Source organism: Monodelphis domestica, chromosome 1 (genome assembly GCF_027887165.1).
Source record: "Monodelphis domestica isolate mMonDom1 chromosome 1, mMonDom1.pri, whole genome shotgun sequence".
Classification (NCBI taxonomy): domain Eukaryota; kingdom Metazoa; phylum Chordata; class Mammalia; order Didelphimorphia; family Didelphidae; genus Monodelphis; species Monodelphis domestica.
The window spans coordinates 457,236,756-457,254,323 of NC_077227.1; the positions used below are offsets into that span (position 1 = coordinate 457,236,756).

Genomic DNA, 17,568 nt, shown 5'->3' on the forward strand with positions numbered 1-17,568 from the left:
AAAGGGATTAGCTGCTCCCACCCAAACTCCCCAATATGTAGGCATTGGGGAGCAACCCCAGGTTGTTCCACTTATGCTGTCTTCGTATGTCAGTCTCAAAAGCTGAAGGTCCAGAGTTCGATCCTCGGAAGGAGGGTGTGATATACTGGGAAAAGGCTTCTGGAGAGGAAGAGTCACTGGACTTTGGATGGGGCTTATCTCCCACCTGAAGTGGATGTGTATGGTCTGGTGAAGTGGGACCTTCCCTCAGGGGGAAAACTTTCCTGTGACAAGGTTAAAACCTGGGGTTTCTACCTGTTTACTAAATAAATTGGGGATTTCTAGATTCCATAACAACCTCTACACCCTACATCATAAGCCGTGAGGACAGCTTAAAAAGAATGGACTCATTGTACCCTAGTGAAGGAATTGGCAGCTCCTCTCGTCTTCTGGACAATCAAGGCTTTGGAGGGGATAGCTCCAGAAGGATCCTGGTGACTGGTGATGAGATCCAACTGATTGTATTTGGACTGGAATTTGTGGAATTTGTATTGTTTGTTATGTTTTACCTAGAAGGGGAAACTGAGGCAAGTGAGAATAGCACATCTCTGAAAATAAAAAAAGGGGGGACTGTGTAAGATAGAATTGAATGTGCTATTCTCAGGATAAACATGCATTTTACAAGGGCTAGTTTGTTACCTTTTGTTGATTTAGGACTCCTGGACAAGCTTAGGAAGGAGACTGAAGAAGGATAGAGAAGCAATGATATATTTGCCGGCCTGCTACCTAGTCAGTTCGTACTTCTTAACCCATCGTTGAAGTGCTCTCTTTCATGAAGGGAACAAACAACTACCTCTTTTTACTCCTATCTTCTGATTCCAGGTTTTGTTTATCTGAGTGAGTCATCATTTTTATCTCACACAATAGCGGCATATAATTAAAAAAAAAAAGGTTGGAACGGAGATTAAAGAGAGCCTTTAATGACAGGATGAGGAGTTTCTATGTTATTTTGGAGATAAACTATTGAACGTTTGGAAGGCATGGGATTAGGGGTTAGGACTGTGCATTAAGATTATTTTGGTAGCTCCATGAAAGATAATAGTAATAATAATAATAAATATCTTTCCTGATCCCCTAGTAGTGTTTCTCTGAGATTATCTCCAATTTATCCCATGTGTAGTTTTCTGGCAACAATCTATACTTCACAATAGGTCAATAGCTACAAAATGAATTATCAATAAATAAAAAAAACTAAGCGCTAATGACTAATAGTGCCCTTCGTAGGCCTGAGGCTGTCTACTCCTGAAGGGTTTGGACAAGAGCAGTGCCACTAAGAGTTACTACCAGTTCTGGAAAGTTCCCAAGAAATCTTTCTGCCTTGGGAAAAGGGCGCTTGCCCTCATCCAACATGGCGGCAGACGGAACATGTTTGGTCACGTGCCCTTCTCAAGCATTCCGAGGGCTTTACGGCACCTTTCGTATTTCCGTTAGAGCCGGAAATCGCGGGGCGGTTACTTTCCTCCAGCTCCCTCGTGTTCTCGGTCGCCGGAGCGGGAACCTTTCTCTAAGTCGATACTCTTTGCAGCCGTCACCATGGTAAGTAATATTGGTACCACAGGAAAAGAAGGCCTGGGCTGGGGAACAGGACAGGACGAGTCGGGAACAGGGCCAGTCTAGGGGCTGGAGGTGGCGAGGACCGTGAGAGCACTGCAGAGGGCGGGGCCGGGCGACCGGGAAGGTTAGAGGTCAGGGTCCTGCCAGGTTGGGGGAGGATTGTCTTGTTCTCTGGGTTTCGCATGGTGGTGAAGTTAAGTCGGCACATTTATTGAGCATTATTTTGTGCCACATCCAGGGCTACACGCTGGTGGTACAAAGAAAGGCAAGAGATAATCCCCGTTTTCAAGAACTCATAGTATAATGAGGGAAACAATGCAAGTTACCTACTGGATATGTTGGAGGTGATCAACAGAGGGAAGAGACTAGCGTTAAGTGGGATAAGGAAAGATAGTTTGCAGAAGATAGAATTTCAGCTGGGATTGAAGAAAGTGGGGAAATTCAGGAAACAAATGAGGAGGGAAAGAATTCTAGGCATAAGGGACAGTCAATGAAAATGCCCATTAGAGGGAAAGGGGAACAGCAAGGAGATTAGCGTACCTGGATCAAAGAGTACGTGGAGCAGGAGCAGTTTAAGGTGTAAGAAGACTGGAATGGTAGAAAGGGTCAATATTGAATTCCGGAGGTAATAAAGAACCACTGGAGTTTTATTGGTTGTTGATGCCTGGGACCATAAGCAGTGTGTGGTTAGATCTGCACTTTTGGGAAGATCACTTTGATTGGAGGATAGATTTAAGTTTGGAGAGAACTTGGAGTAGGCAAACCAACCAGAAGGCAGGCATAAGGGCCTGAGTCAAGTTGGTGGCAATATCAGGAGAGAGAAAGGGGCATAAACAGAGATAAGAGTGTACAAGTAAAGATATTTGGGGAGGGGGTGTGAAGGATCACCAAATCATAGATTTGGGTTAGAGATTAAGAGCCCAGAGTATGTTTGTTCTTGAGTGTCAAGATTATCTAATGGGAGGGGCAGGTAGGTGGCTCAGTGGATAGAGAATCCAGGCCTAGAGATGGGAGATCTTGGGTTCAGCTTTGGTCTTACATACTTCCTATCCGTGTTGACCTTGGGCAAATCCTATAATCCCAGATTCTTAGCTGTTAGTAGTAATATCAAGACAGAAAGTAAGAGTTATTTTTAAATGATCATATAATGGGAAAAGGTCAAGGTTAGGACCTTTGGACAGTTTGTGGTGATAAGTAGTTCGTGCAGGGCCCAGAATCACTGCTTTTCCCTCTTTAATTCCCTCAGACAGTGGGCAAGAGCAGCAAGATGCTGCAGCACATCGACTACAGGATGAGGTGTATCCTGCAGGATGGCCGCATCTTCATTGGTACCTTCAAGGCCTTTGACAAGCACATGAACCTGATCCTGTGTGACTGTGATGAGTTCAGAAAGATCAAGTGAGGAGGGAGATGGGTTGGGAAGCTTGGGATATGAGGGGGGGGGGTTAGAGGGTGTGGAGGGCAGGTAAACTAGGCTTCTAGTACTTAATACTCATAGAATAACATGCTTTTCTCCGTTTTAGTCCTTAGCCTTTCTCCCCCCCCTTAGTGGAATATGAGGAGACATCTATGTTGAAACATAATATACACACACACATATATATATATATCAGCACACATGACTTGGAGATGATAAAAAGCAGTGATATGATGGGTGGAACCTTGGTCTTAGAATAGATGATAGATAAATAAGATAAATAAATTAAGATGCCAGGTACTCTGCAAGAGCCAGGAAATCTAGGTTCTAGACTGCTTTATGCACAGAGCAACTAGTTCTGAGAAACTGTGACTTTGGGTAGACATTTATGTCTAGACCAAGTTCCCCATTTGTAAAATGAAAGGTTTAGAATAGATGGTCTCTAAAGGTCCTTTCTAACATAACATTCTTAGTCCCTTGCCTCGTGAAATTTGGTCTAGTAATTGATATTCTATCCATGCCCTTTTTTTCTGTGTTCTAAGGCCCCAGTCCTAGCTCTTTGTTCTGGTGGTTCCCAGTGTGTGTTTGGAGAGAATACTATAACATAAGAGAAGAGAGATTTTACAATACTTGGTTATTTTGAAATCTGGATTCCAGTTATCTGGAAAAGGATTCTTTCTACTCATTGCTAAACACTCAATTTCTAAGTTTCAGGTCTTTATTCCCAGCTAATAGTGACATTTAATGAAATGTGTTCATGTGGTTATTTTAATTTTTATCTTGATTTTTAAAATCTCATTTTCAAATATAGCCTTCCTTCATCCCCTACTTTAGGAACATGCTTTTGTTACAAAGAATAAAAAGAAATAGGGAAAAAAATATCAGTTCAGCAAAATTAACCAATACATGATGAGTTGTGCTTATTTAATGAGTGAAATGCTTTAAGATAATTTCAGTTCAATTTAGCAAGTATTTATGAAGCCTAAATACTATGAGGCTAACAGCAATATTTTTGAGTGTAATTGTACACATTCTACTGTTCTCTGAGGCTCTCTTTAAGAAGGTTATAATTCTATGTGGTCATCTTGGGGTGAAAATATCTTGCAGTTAAGTATTTTAAAGAAGCTGATTTTTGCATTAATCAACTTTTATTAACTGTGTTCTCTGTTAAGACGCTGTGTTGTGAACTCCAACAAGTATAGTGATGAATAAGACTTGGATCTTGCCCCCCAGGGAGCTTATAGTCTAATAGATGAGATGTCAACTATGCAAACATCTATAATACAATATTTAGAATGTGATTCATGGTAAAAGAGGTATGGAGTGCAATTTCAGTGTTTATTAAGAGCCTTGTTATGTGAAGTTCTGACTCTACAGAAGGCTGGATTTTAAATTATATCCACTGGTGACTGTGTGACCTTAGACTGGTTCCTTTCCTCTCAGAACCTAAATTTCATCTTCTGTAAAATGAGGCGGTAATATGGTTTCTAAGGTCCCTTCCACCACTTCCATCTTGTGTTCTAAGGGCCCTTCCAGTTTTAATATTCTGTGTTCTAAGGTTCCTTTCAGCTCTGACATTGTATGTTCTATGTTTTAAGGACCCGTCCAGCTTTAACATTCTATGATTCTAAGTCTTCCAACGTTAAGGATCCCAGGACTCCTTGAGTAAGTTATGGGCCTAGTGACAAGGTGAAGGTTTTGAGGGATCCTAGGAAGCCTAGGAGCATAGAATTGCCTGTGTTGTACAGGCTGTATTCAATAGCCTGTTCCACTAATAGCCATATTTCTATCCTTCAGGCCAAAGAATGCAAAACAACCCGAACGTGAGGAAAAGAGGGTTCTGGGACTGGTGCTGCTTCGAGGGGAGAACTTGGTCTCTATGACTGTGGAAGGTCCGCCCCCTAAAGATGTAAGGCGAATGGGTTGGGAAAAGGATAGGGAGGGAAACTTCCATCTGGGTTTGGATGTACCCACCTTAGGAGCCTATAAAAACTTAAGACAGAAGAGGAAGTTGTAGTTTGTAGCTCTTTCAGAATCAGTTGAATATGTAGAAATTAGAAAGTAGCTATAGTAATTATCATATGCCTAGAACTTAAATCTGGCTGACCTTAATTAAGTACTCTGATAAATTTAGATATACCAAATGAAATAGGATCTAGCTAGAGCTTTTAGTGGTTATTGAGATAAATAATAAAATACAGAAGAAATTTGAGCACCAGGATATTCCCATCATCATTTAAATACTGCTTTGAATAGCTTCCCTCTCTTGTCCCCTCATTGGTCTCTTCCTCCCCTATAGATGGAAGGAGCAGGGCAACAGGGAATATTTCGTTTTGACGAGATGACATCTGATTTCTAAAATCAAGATATTAGACTAGATGATCTATAAGGTTTTCCTGCTCTGATCTTCATGTGATCCTAGGAATCTTTCCCACCATTCATGCTCTATAGGTTCTGAGGTTCTTTCCACTTAGTTCTGTCTGATGTGCTATGATCTAATGAGATTGAATTAGATGGTGTATAAATGTTCTTTTTAGCTCTAAATTATGGACTCTTGTTTGATTTTCACATCTGCCAATGAGACTGTTATTGCAAGGCAAGTCACTTAACCTCCTTTGGCCTCATAATAAGAGTACCTATTTTACGAGATTGCTGTGAAGAATCAAATCATTTAATATATAAATTGCTTTGCAAATCTTAAATTTAGAGTCATATGAATGTTAGTTGTTATTGTTGCTGTTATAGAGAAGATTTTTGTTCAGCTATTAGGTAGCTTCTGAGAATTCTCCCCACTCTGAGAGTCTGTTATCCCATGAGAGCCCTTCCATCTGTAAAATTCTATAAACCACTGAACCACAGATCAGAAAACAAGGATTACAACTTTAGAATTCCTCTTTTGAAAGCTTGTAGACCTCTAATATACATATAGGTCATCAATACAGTATCCAATAATGTACACAGAGCACTGTTACTACATAGGCAGAACCTCTGCCTCCTTTAGTCCCCCCACATGATATGACTACAGTCAAAATCATTTTCATTTCACAATAATGTTATTAAAACTTTATGTCTAGACTCCACGGTAAATTTGCCAGGCTCCACTGTGCCTGTTGTCCAAAATTGAATTGGATTGTTGGTGTGAACAGAATTCTTACTTGAGCCCTGGCTACATTAGCTCCCTGAATACAAGTCTGATCAAGGCCCCATTTATAGCACTGTTCCCTTGGCAACATTCTCCAAACCCATTTGACCATAAAATACATGGGGATGTGAAATATCCATTGATGGAATCCATTAATGCCACCCTAGGTTTCCAAGGGAATAAAGGAGTCAACATTTTATAGCAAAACACGGAGAAAGATGTATTTTCATACTGGAAAATTATTGTACATAGTATATATGTTTGATACATTTAATATTTCATAGGGGGAAATTATCATGGTTATCAAATTTTTCATTTGAATCCTTTATATTGTCTGGTACTGTAGGATTCCATAGATCAAGGTCTGGGAAATGCAATTGTTTGTGAAGGTGTTTGTAAAGATGTTTAGTGTGGAGAAGAGAAACTTTGGGAGGGGGTAGAGCTGAAAAACACATAAATATTGTATTCACATATTAGAATGGGGCTGTCTTGTGGAATAGCCATTAGATTAATTCTCTTTAGATCCAGAAGGCAGGTCTAGTAGGAACACTTGCAGAATGGCAGGTTTTAGCTCAGTGTAACACTGTTTCCCTCCATGTTTTTCTAGTATTATGTGTAATTCAAGCTTTATGATGATCATGAGGGCATTTAATGAACTTATGGAGATATGTTAGCTGATGGAGGATTTGGGTTGATAAAATGCTGCCTGAGCCAAGGCTTATGTTCTATCTTGATAATATTGTTTCATAAGTATTCATATAGGTATGTGAGCCACAGTTAGTGAACTTTTTCTTTTTCTTTCTTTTTTTTTTTACTTGTCTGGGCATGAGTGGTGATGTTTGTGGTTATAATGGGTTAATGACATTTTGTGTTCTTTTGAGCCTTAGTTGCTAGCTTGCCTACAAAGTGTGATCATATTTAATCTTTCTTCCCTATAAATGACTTCATATATTTTCCTGTTTCAGACAGGCATTGCTCGTGTGCCATTGGCTGGAGCTGCAGGAGGCCCTGGGATTGGCAGGGCTGCAGGCAGAGGTGTGCCAGCTGGCGTTCCCATGCCCCAGGCTCCTGCAGGCTTAGCAGGGCCTGTCCGGGGGGTTGGTGGGCCATCTCAACAGGTAAGGAGCTGGACCACTATAACGTCTTAGGTCATTCACTGAATAAGCATTTATTAAATGCCTACAACGTGCTAGACACCACTAAGCACTGAAGCTACAAAAACCAAAAATGAAGCAATCCTTGCCCTCAAGAGGCTCTTTTTGTTAGGACAAATGAAGTCTGGGTATGGATATTCAAAGCATCTGAAGGATAGGTTCCATAAATGGCAAAAGTTCTGAGGCCTTAGTCCTGGGTTATAGTCTTGGAAAGAACAACCAGGTATTCAGGACAGCATTTGAACCTTTTTCTTAGAAGGCTCTAGGTAACAATTCAGGCAGCCTGAGCAAAGCCTTGGTACTATCTTTTCTCCTTTCCTCCCTTCCCTTTCCACCTCCATTAAGGATTTATTGTACGTGATAAGTATTTAATTAATGAGGAGTGTGAATAATCCTCCATTGGACTATAAACTTCATGAGAGTAGGATCTATGTTGCATTTTACTTTATATTGGGGGGAAATGGGGGGACATAACACATGATTTTCAGTCAATAAGTATTTTTCTTCTCATTTTAAACATTTTTATTTGATTTATTTTTTTTTATAACCTAACATTTCTGAATATATCCTTTGCTCTCCTCTCCCAGAGAGCTGTCCTTTATAACAAAGAATAAAAAAGGGAGGGAAAGTTCAGTAAAATTAGCCATGAAAATAAATTTACCTGTGATGTTCCAAGCCCATAGTCCCCCATCTTTGCCAAAAAGGAAGGGAGATGCTTTCTCTCAGCCCTTTGAGGCAAAACTTGGTCATTGTAATTTCACTGAATTCAGTTTCAGTTTTGTTGTTCTTTTTGTTTATGTTGTAGTTAGTGCATATTGGTTTCCTGCCATCTTTCCTCCTTTGTAGTCATTACAGTGATAATTTCTTCCAGCACAGTAATGTTCTATTTGTAACTCATACACTGTTTAGCAGTTCCTCAATCATCTGGGCATTTATTTTGTACTCAAGTTGAACAAGTAATTATTAAACACCTACTATGTGCTGGGAACCTAGTGCATTTGGTGTCCTTTTTTTTTTTTTAATCATTTTTGTGGTATATGCTTAGGGTTATGGACATTTTAGTCATTTCTGCAGAATTCCAAATTACTTTTCAGAATGATTGGGAAAATTCCCAGATCCACGAATGATGTGTGCCAGCCTATCTATCCACAGTTCAAATTTTCATCTTTTACCATTCTTGCTAATTTGCTGTTTGTGAGATGAAATTTCAGAATTGTTTTGATTTGGATTTCTGTTGTTATTAGTGGGTTGGAGCATTCTTTCATATAGTTAATATTTTGCAGTTTTTTTGAAAAGTGTCTATTCAAATCTTTTGACTATTTACTTGTTGAGTTTTTTTTTGTTTTTTTAAACCCTTATCTTCTGTCTTGGAATCAATACTGGGTATTGGTTCCAAGGCAGAAGAGTGGTAAGGGCTAGGCAATGGGGTTAAGTGACTTGCCCAGGGTCACAGCTGGGAAGTGTCTGAGGCCACATTTGAACCCAGGACCTCCCATCTCTAGGCCTAACTCTCAATCCACTGAGCTACCCAGTTGCCCCCCTGTTGAGTTTTTAATAGCCAGATGTTGCAGTGGATTGAATGTTGGACTTGAAGATTTCAGTTCAAATTCTGCCTTAGACATTGGCTGTGTAACCCTGGGCAAGTTATTTAACATATATGCCTTAGTCTCCTCATTTGTAAAATGGAGGTTATAATAGGAACTATCTTCCAGGGTCATTATGAAGATAAAATATATATCTTAGTTTTTATCAGCAAGCGTTTATTAAATACATATTATGTGCCAGGCATTATATTAGGTGTTGAGGATGCAAAGAGGAAAATGAAATATATCAGGTGAGACAATGTATACATAAATAAGTGTACTCGGGGGCAGTTAGTTGGTTCAGTGGATAGAGAGCCAGGCCTAGAGATGGGGTCTTGGGTTCAGATTTGGCCTCACATACTTTATAGCTGTGTGACCCTGGGCAAGTCACTTAATCCCTATTGCCTGGCCATTACTTCCCTTCTACCTTAGAACCAATACTTGACATTGATTCTAAGATGGAGGGTAAGGAGTGTTTTTTGTTGTTGTTGTTGTTTTTTAATTTTTAAATACATACAAATACATGTAGCATAAATAGGAAGTAATTTTAAGAGGGAAGGCCCTAAGAGCTAAAAAGTCAGTACTAGAATTGAATCTTGAAGGAAATAGATTCTAAAAGTCAGGTAAGATGGAAGTGAATTTCAGGCTTTGGAGGAGTAATATAGAAATAGTGTCCTATGTGAGGAACTGCAGGACTAGATTGGCTAGATTATATAGTACATGAAGGGGGAAGTAATATAAATATTTATTATTATAGATAATACGGAGAAAAGCTTTTATTCAGATCAAGGGAGTTGTTCAGGGCCTGATTATTAAAGGCTTAAATATTATTTTATTTATCTTTTCATTCTAAAGACCAATAAAGAATCACTGGAATTTTGAGTAGGGTAGTGACTTAAGACCTAACTTATGGAAATATATTTTGGCAGCTATATAGAGAATTATTTGGAGACTTAAGTAAGGAGTCCAATTGGGAGACTATTGTGATAAGGCCAGGGGAGAGGTGCTGAAGGCCTGAGCTAGGGTTGTGGCTGTGTCAGTAAAGAGAAGGGATCATATTGGAGAGGCGCCAAGATTTGGCAGCTGATTGATTTGAAGGGTCAGAGCTAGTGAGCATTTAGTAATTGTTGAATTGACTTGAATTCTTGTGCTTCAAATTCCCAGATTTCCAATTCCACAGTTGCTGACTGACATTTCTAGCAAGGAACCAGGTGATCCAATATTAATGGAGTTTCAGACAAGTGTTATTACATTCTTCAATATTCTCCATTATAATAATTATTATACATATTAACAATAATTACATTGCAAGTAACATTATATAATATCTAATTATATTATTACATATATTAGTAATAAAATATTAATAGTGTTATAAATATCTGTTGACTTTAGGTTTTTTACAACTACCCTGTGATGCAGTAGACAAAGCAAATACAATTATTGCCATTTTATAGCTGAGAGGTTGAAGTGTTTTGCCCAGTGCTATGTTGAGGATAGTGGACAAATAAATTTTTGAAAAAGCTATTTAAGTGTTTACCATACATCAAGTACCAGGCTAAAAACTGGGGATACAAATACAAAGGAGACAATCTCATTAAAGAGCTTATTACATTCTAATTAGGGGAGTAGTGAGAAGTCATTGGGATGGTGACTGTATCAAGAATGGACAACTTAGGGATATGGAAAGAGGAAAGAGGCAAGTTGTGGCAGCAGCAAGAATAAGGCCTGGTGGAAAAGTAAAACCTGGCTGGGATGGGTCATGTCATAATGGCAAAGCTCTGGACTTGCAAAAGGGGAGAGGCCTGGGCATGGTCTCTGCTCTGGAGGATCCAGTGGCTGGTACCATGATGACAAGGGTGTGTAGGGAAGCATTTCTGCCAGGAATTGAATCTGGGCATCCTGACTCCAAGTCTGCCTGTTAGAAGTGAGAATGTATTAGGTGTTGGGCAGGAATATAAAAGAAATAAAAGATTAATGCCATTCATCAGTGCTTTCCTCATTTGAAAAATGATATAAATATCAATAAATATGAACATTTCCTTATATAAAGAACCATAAAGCTAAATAATGAGTCAGGCAAAACAAATCTGCATATCTGATTTAGAACTTCTTGTTCACCACCTCTCTACTACAAGTGATGGGAAGCATGATTCATCATGAGTCTTGTGGAGTTGTGATAGGTCATTGGGATAATTGTTATTCTTATGTTTTTTGCCATTGATTTCCCTTCCAATGTGTAATTGTCACCCAAAAAAATGTTCTCCTGGTTCTGTTTACTTAATTCTGTGTCAGTATTTACAGGTTTTCCCAGGTTTGTTCCTTTTGTCATTTATGGCCCAATAATCTCATTAACTTCATATGACAATTCATTTTTCAATTGATGAGATTCACTTTGTTATAACAAAAAGTTCTGCTTTACATATTTTTGTGCATGTAAGCTCTTTCCTTCTTTCTTTGATCTCTTTGGGGTATGTGCCTAATAGTTTCTCTTGGTCAAAGGCTGTGCACAGTTTAATGCTTTTAGGGATACAGTTTGAAATTGGTTTCCAGAATAGATGGATCATTTCAAAGCTCCACTGAATGAATGTGCCACTCCTTCTACATCCTCTTTAATAATAGTCATCCTTTGGGGGGGGGGGGGGGAATCTTTGCCCATCTCATGTATATGAGGTAAAAGCTCAGATTTCTTGGGGTTTTTTTTCTAGATACACAATAATTATCTTTTACATTTTTATCTAATTATCACCGCTTATGAGGTAGCAAAGCATCACATGAATTTTTGTTGAATTGAGACTGAAATTAGCCAACTAATAAATCAATATGTATAGTTTCCATGGGTTCAGAATTGACTTTGCTATTTCCTGTCTATATTTGGAAAACTTATTTAGATTACTATTCAGTGGAGACAAATAATAATACAGGGAGAAACATCAATTTTTAGGTAAAAGAACTCGGTGAATGTTTGTACTAAAAAGATGCATTTTTTCTCAAAGATCTCACTGTTTATTTTGTGACTATCTTAATTTTGTAACCAATTTCTAACATTAAAAAAAACAGCAAGGGGGGCAGCTGAGTAGCTCAGTGGATTGAGAGCCAGGCCTAGAGATGGGAGGTTCTAGGTTCAAATCTGGTCTCAGATACTCCCAAGCTGTGTGACCCTGGGCAAGTCACTTAACCCCCATTGCCTAGCCCTTACCACTCTTCTGCCTTGGAGCCAATGCACAGTATTGACACCAAAAGGGAAAGTAAGGGTTATTATAAAAAAACAACAACCAACAAACAGCAATTCGCCAATAGAACACTTAATTTGATGTTTATGGCTTATCTTTAGAGACTCATTTATTTGTAAGTCATCAGCAATTCTTCCTAGCCTTCATTTTCTTTTGCACGTCAAGTTTTAAAGGTTTTTACCCATTTTCTCCAATTCATTTATTCTTTAACATTTAACCAAAAATAAGAATGCTGAGTATTTTCCTAAACTTAAAAAGGCTTTACTTCTTTATTCATTGTATTTGGGTGGTTTCAGTTTTTTCATTGAGGAAAAAAATTAATTCATCCATAATTCAACCTTATAGATTATGTCTGTTACTTCAATAATATAATCTTTGCTAGTATATGTGTTGTCTTAATTTTGATTTCCTCGGGGAATTAAAGATCAAGAAAGTCTATATTATGTAGAATACCTTGAAAATCCTTGTTTAAGGTTCAGTTACTGTCTTTCCTCCACCCTTCTATATTCCCAGATATCCATATCTAGTCTTTATATCTCTAGTTTTTCTCATTTGTTGCTGGGAAGACAGTGCATCATTTTGTTCCTGCAAGAGACCCAGGGCTTCTTCATAAAGAATCTGGAAAATTTCACATTGAATATTGCCTTGTAGTTTCTTTACATTGTATCCACTGTTTCCGATTCTTCTCTATAATATGGAATAATCTGTTTGGAGTAAAAACTATATGAAACCATAGTTCGAGGGAGAAGTCACAATCATGATAGTTAACAATAACTATCTTTTCATTTTATTTTCTGACTCATCAACTACTTTGTCTTTTTTTTTAACTACTTTGTCTTTATTCAAATGAAATATTGGTATTCTCCATCAAAGCCACCTTATAACTGTGATTGTGTAAAATCACTCGCATTATGTATGTCAATCCTGTTTTTGATCCAGGTTGTTGTGGTCTTTCAACCCTTGCCCCTTGAAGGAATCTACCTCCACTCTGGCTGCTTGCTTTCCACTCAGGTGGAGAACTAGGTTTCTTGGAGTTTTAATTTTCATTTTTCTTATTGCTAGTGATTTGGGGCAGGTTTTCATGATTATTGATTTTTCTCCTGACTTTTAAGTGTCCCTTCATATTCTCTGATCTTTATTTATTAAGAAATGCTTCTTATTAGACATTTGAATCAATTCATGATTACGTCTTGCATATCACACTTTTTTTCAGAGAAATTTGTTTAAAAGGTTTTTTTTTTCCAACTAAAATGTTTTAATTTTTATCACAATCAATTAGCTTGTGCAATTACTTTTCAGTTTTATCTGAATTTTCTGTTAATGGCACTACCCCCTTTTCAGTCACCCAGGCTTGAAATTTCTTATATTTTTTATTATTCTTCCCCACTGCTAACTCCCAGCATCTAACTAGCTACCAGATCCTTTCTGTTTTCTCTCTGAAGTATCTCTCCTTCCCATTCATTCTCATTGCTACCCTCTAGATCAGGTGCTTGTTATCTCTTGACTTGAAATGTGGTAATAACCTCCTAATGGGTTTCCCTGTCCCTACTGTTCCCAACACAGTCTTAGGCACATAGGGCAGTCTTTCTAATGCATGTGCTTCATGCTCCTTAGACTGGTGTGCAAGACCCTGCACAATTTGGCTCCAGTGTCCTTTCCAATGTTATTGTACTTTGCCTTAAAAAAAAAATAGATAAATGTGAAATGATGAATATGGACATCTACTTTACATGTCTTAACACACCAGCTACCCCCACACTGTTCCCTTCCTTCTTCTGCATTTGGTAATGTTGAATTCTCAATCATCGTTTGTGTCTATATTGCAGTTTGTGGAAAGAGTAGTATCTAATCTTTCTTCCTTGGACTTCTCCCCATTTAATTCATAAATCATATATTATACTAACCATCTGTGTTGGTATTTTATTCTATATTAGACCAAGTTGACTAAGACAAGGGCCATGCTTTTTTAGATTTGGTATCTTCTCCAGTGCCATGCACATAGTAGGTACTTCATAAATGCCTATATTTTGATTTGTGTTTACTGTTAGCAACCTCTGTGCTCTCTTAGGTGATGACTCCCCAGGCAAGAGGGACCGTAGCTGCTGCTGCAGTTGCTGCCACAGCCAGTATCGCAGGAGCCCCAACACAGTACCCTCCTGGTCGAGGGACTCCTCCCCCACCCGTGAGCAGAGGGACACCTCCTCCAGGTAAGGCATCCTTAGATAGACTCTGTACTGGTAGGTGGTTAAGGCCTCAGCTGGATTGGTGATGAAACCTAACCTTGTCTGAACCTGATGAAGAGTTTGAATTACTCAGCAGGATTACTCTGAGGTCCAGCCTGGATGATTGTCCAGTGGCTTAAGGCCTATTCTTTCCTATGAGAAGAGCCCTGGCTGCTGACTGCATGTCATCTTTGAGCAAGGAACAGCCACAATGTGGATGATAGAGCCAGAAACATTGGGACCCCTTGTAAAGCTCATCTCTTTTTGTTACCTGGCTCTCGCTTTTCTCCCTTTGTGCTACTCCTTACAATTATCATACAGCACTGAATTGTTCTCTGGGACTTTTCTGTTGTAGGCATGATGGCTCCCCCACCAGGAATGAGACCACCCATGGGGCCCCCAATGGGGATGCCCCCTGGGCGAGGGGCACCAATGGGCATGCCACCTCCTGGCATGAGACCCCCTCCTCCTGGGATGAGAGGTGAGTGGAACAGCTACATTTGCTGTTCAAACATGGTCATTGTGGATTGTTGCTACTGTTCTCTCAGCCTGAGCTTAGACCTCTGGTGGTTATGGGCCTGCACAACAGAACGAGAATGGAAGCTGCATATATGTTGACTAGACTCATGGTTTTAGGAATGCCATCAGACCCATTTTCTTGCTGTTGCTTGTGCAGTGGGGATGATAGCTCCCTTGAGCTCTGAATCCTCTTTTCTTTCATTCCCTGGGGGGGTTCCGTTTTCCAGGAAGGATTAGGTATTTACTAGGTGTCTGATCCTGGACCAAGTGTTTCTTCCTTTCTGTACCTCAGTTTCCACCACTGTCTAAAGGGGATATTACTTTTGCTACATACCTCTCAGAGGTGTGTGATGAAAATGTTTTGGAGACTTTAGAGCATTTTAGAAATGTGAAATGTTATTATGTCTAATCTCATGGACTTCTTTTGTTTCCCATATAGGTCCCCCTCCCCCCGGAATGCGCCCACCAAGACCTTAGAATTCTTCAGTTTGCTGTGATGCTGCCTCTGACCTGAGGCTGTATATAGTTTTGTGGGTTTTTTGTACAGTGTGCTGCTTTAAAATTGATTCATAATAAACTCTTGGGGAAAACAAAAATTTTGCAGTATCATTGTTGGGTATTTTCTGTGTCTGTTGAAGAGTTGGAAGAGGGTACAGAATTTAAACCTTCAAAAACTACCATAGTTCTTACCTGGGCTATCTTAGAGGAGATGGTTCTTTTATCTCAGTCTCTTGATTTCCCTTTTATTCATCTATTTTTGGTGAGAAAAGGTGGTTGTTTCTTCTTACTGTCTCCCTCTATTGTGATAACCATAGGTTCAATTCCCTGCTTTTTCCTATTATTGTCTCTAAGTAAGAGGCCTCAGAAAGATGATAATAGCAAGCATTATAACATTTTAAGATTTTGCTGAATACATTACAAATAGATTATTTCATTTGGTCCTCAGTCATCCTGGGAGGTAGGTGCTATTATGATCCCATTTTAAAGATGAGGAAACTGAGGCATATAGACATTAAGTGACTTGCCCAGGGCCACCCAAGTAGTAAGTGTCTGAGACTGGATTTTAATTCAGATATTCCTGACTATAGGACTGGTGCACTGTCTCAATGATCAGTTGAACCACTAAGGATAATTTATTCGGTTAAGGCATTTAGTGGGGGACATAATATTGAAAATTGGGATTAGACTCAATCTCAAAGAATACAACTTGGAGCAGTGGATAGATGGGTTAAAATCACGGATTTCAGCTCATCTCTTCAACAATGGAATAGGGTGCCCCAATGTTTTTGTCATTGGATATAAATAAGTTCTGAATGATACTTATCAGAGAAGAATTCATCTGGTAGGTGGAGAGTTAGCAAATATTTATGGAGCATGTACTCAGTGCATAGTCCATGGCCAGAGAGTGGAGTATACCAAAAAAGAGGATGACTCTTTTAACATTATCAAGACCTTAGATCTACCCTCTTTTGATTCTAGTTGGTCTCACTGAATTTTGCAAATAGGTCAGATTTGCCTTTCTCTTTAAACACATGACACTCCATCTCCCATCTCTGGGTCACATTCATGGAATATCTTCCTCACTTCTGCCTCAGAGTCCTTCTATTCCTTTAAAACAAAACTCAAGTAACATCTTCTGTTTGGAACTTTCTGGGGTCTTCCCAAATTCAGCAAGCTGGCACCATAGTTCCAAGTGCCAGGTTTGGAATGAGAAAGACCTGAGTTCAAATGCGACCTCATTTCCCAGCAGTGTGAACTTGGTCAAGCCACTTAACTCATCTGCTTGTGATATTGAAATCACTTTAAAAGACTGATATAAATTTAAGTTCACCAAGGAATTCACTTATGTAATTCCTAAATGAAACACTCAAGTCATCTGCCAAGTTTTTATGGTGTTTTAATTGCAACAGGAGGAAGAAAATATTAGAGGGAGAGAGAAAAGGAAAGAGGGAAAGAAGGAAAGAAGTTTAACTCAGAACCACTCTGGCTCAGGCTGAGCCAAAGCAGGCTTTAAGGCCTTGGATAGCCAAGGCAGGGAAAAGGATCAGTCCTCATCACTCACATGACCAATACAAAGGAAAGCAATCTGCAGGGCTCCTCCAACCTCAAGCACCAGCCTTGAACTGACTCACCCTCCTCCCAGGAAGTCCCCAGAACTGCAGAGGCTGTTATCTACCTCACTTCCTGTGTCTCACATGTGCCAATGGTGGCTCTAGCTTGACCTAGGACCACCCAGAGGTCTGTCCTTTTTTTGCACATGTCTGTTGAAGGCCATATTCTCAAATAATTAAATCTTGAGTTTGCTGCAGCCCTTACTAATATTGTTACACTGAGTAGGGTGTAGTTTCCAAGACCTGATTCTGTTATTTCAAGTATCTCTATTGTTATTGATCAGGAAATAGCTAAATCTAATCTTCTGAAGAATGGTCTGAATAGGGTGGAGTAGTTTTGAAATTCACTTGCTTCAGTTTTCTCATCTATAAAATAGGGATAATAATAGCACCTGTCTCCCAGGGTGGTTGTGGGGATCATAATATTTGTAAAGGATTTTACTAACATAAGCAGTATACATATATATGCTATATAAATGCTACTAATATTAATGCTTGTATCTTCCCTCTGAAACTCCATGTATTTTGTCAATTTGTGCTGGTTAACTTTGATACATACACATATTTATTTTAAATTTTCCAATGATATAATTG

At 39.1% G+C, this 17,568-nt stretch overlaps 1 protein-coding gene across 3 annotated transcripts; it reads left to right on the top strand.

The window, feature by feature from the left end:
* The first annotated feature begins 1,457 nt into the window (after positions 1-1,457).
* On the top strand, positions 1,458-15,459 carry LOC100022567 (small nuclear ribonucleoprotein-associated protein N). Of its 3 annotated transcripts, none has more exons than XM_007474943.3 (7): positions 1,458-1,575; positions 2,840-2,991; positions 4,808-4,919; positions 7,118-7,270; positions 14,191-14,329; positions 14,700-14,825; positions 15,303-15,459. In XM_007474943.3, the coding sequence occupies exons 1-7, from the start codon at positions 1,573-1,575 to the stop codon at positions 15,338-15,340; spliced, it is 723 nt and encodes a 240-aa protein (XP_007475005.1). In that variant the 5' UTR covers positions 1,458-1,572; the 3' UTR covers positions 15,341-15,459. The 3 variants fall into 3 exon arrangements, with proteins under 3 accessions (XP_007475005.1, XP_056668348.1, XP_016283952.1); XM_056812370.1 differs by lacking the exon at positions 1,458-1,575 and adding an exon at positions 1,726-1,858; XM_016428466.2 differs by lacking the exon at positions 1,458-1,575 and adding an exon at positions 4,609-4,675 and having other exon boundaries at positions 2,852-2,991.
* The last annotated feature ends 2,109 nt before the right edge of the window (positions 15,460-17,568 follow it).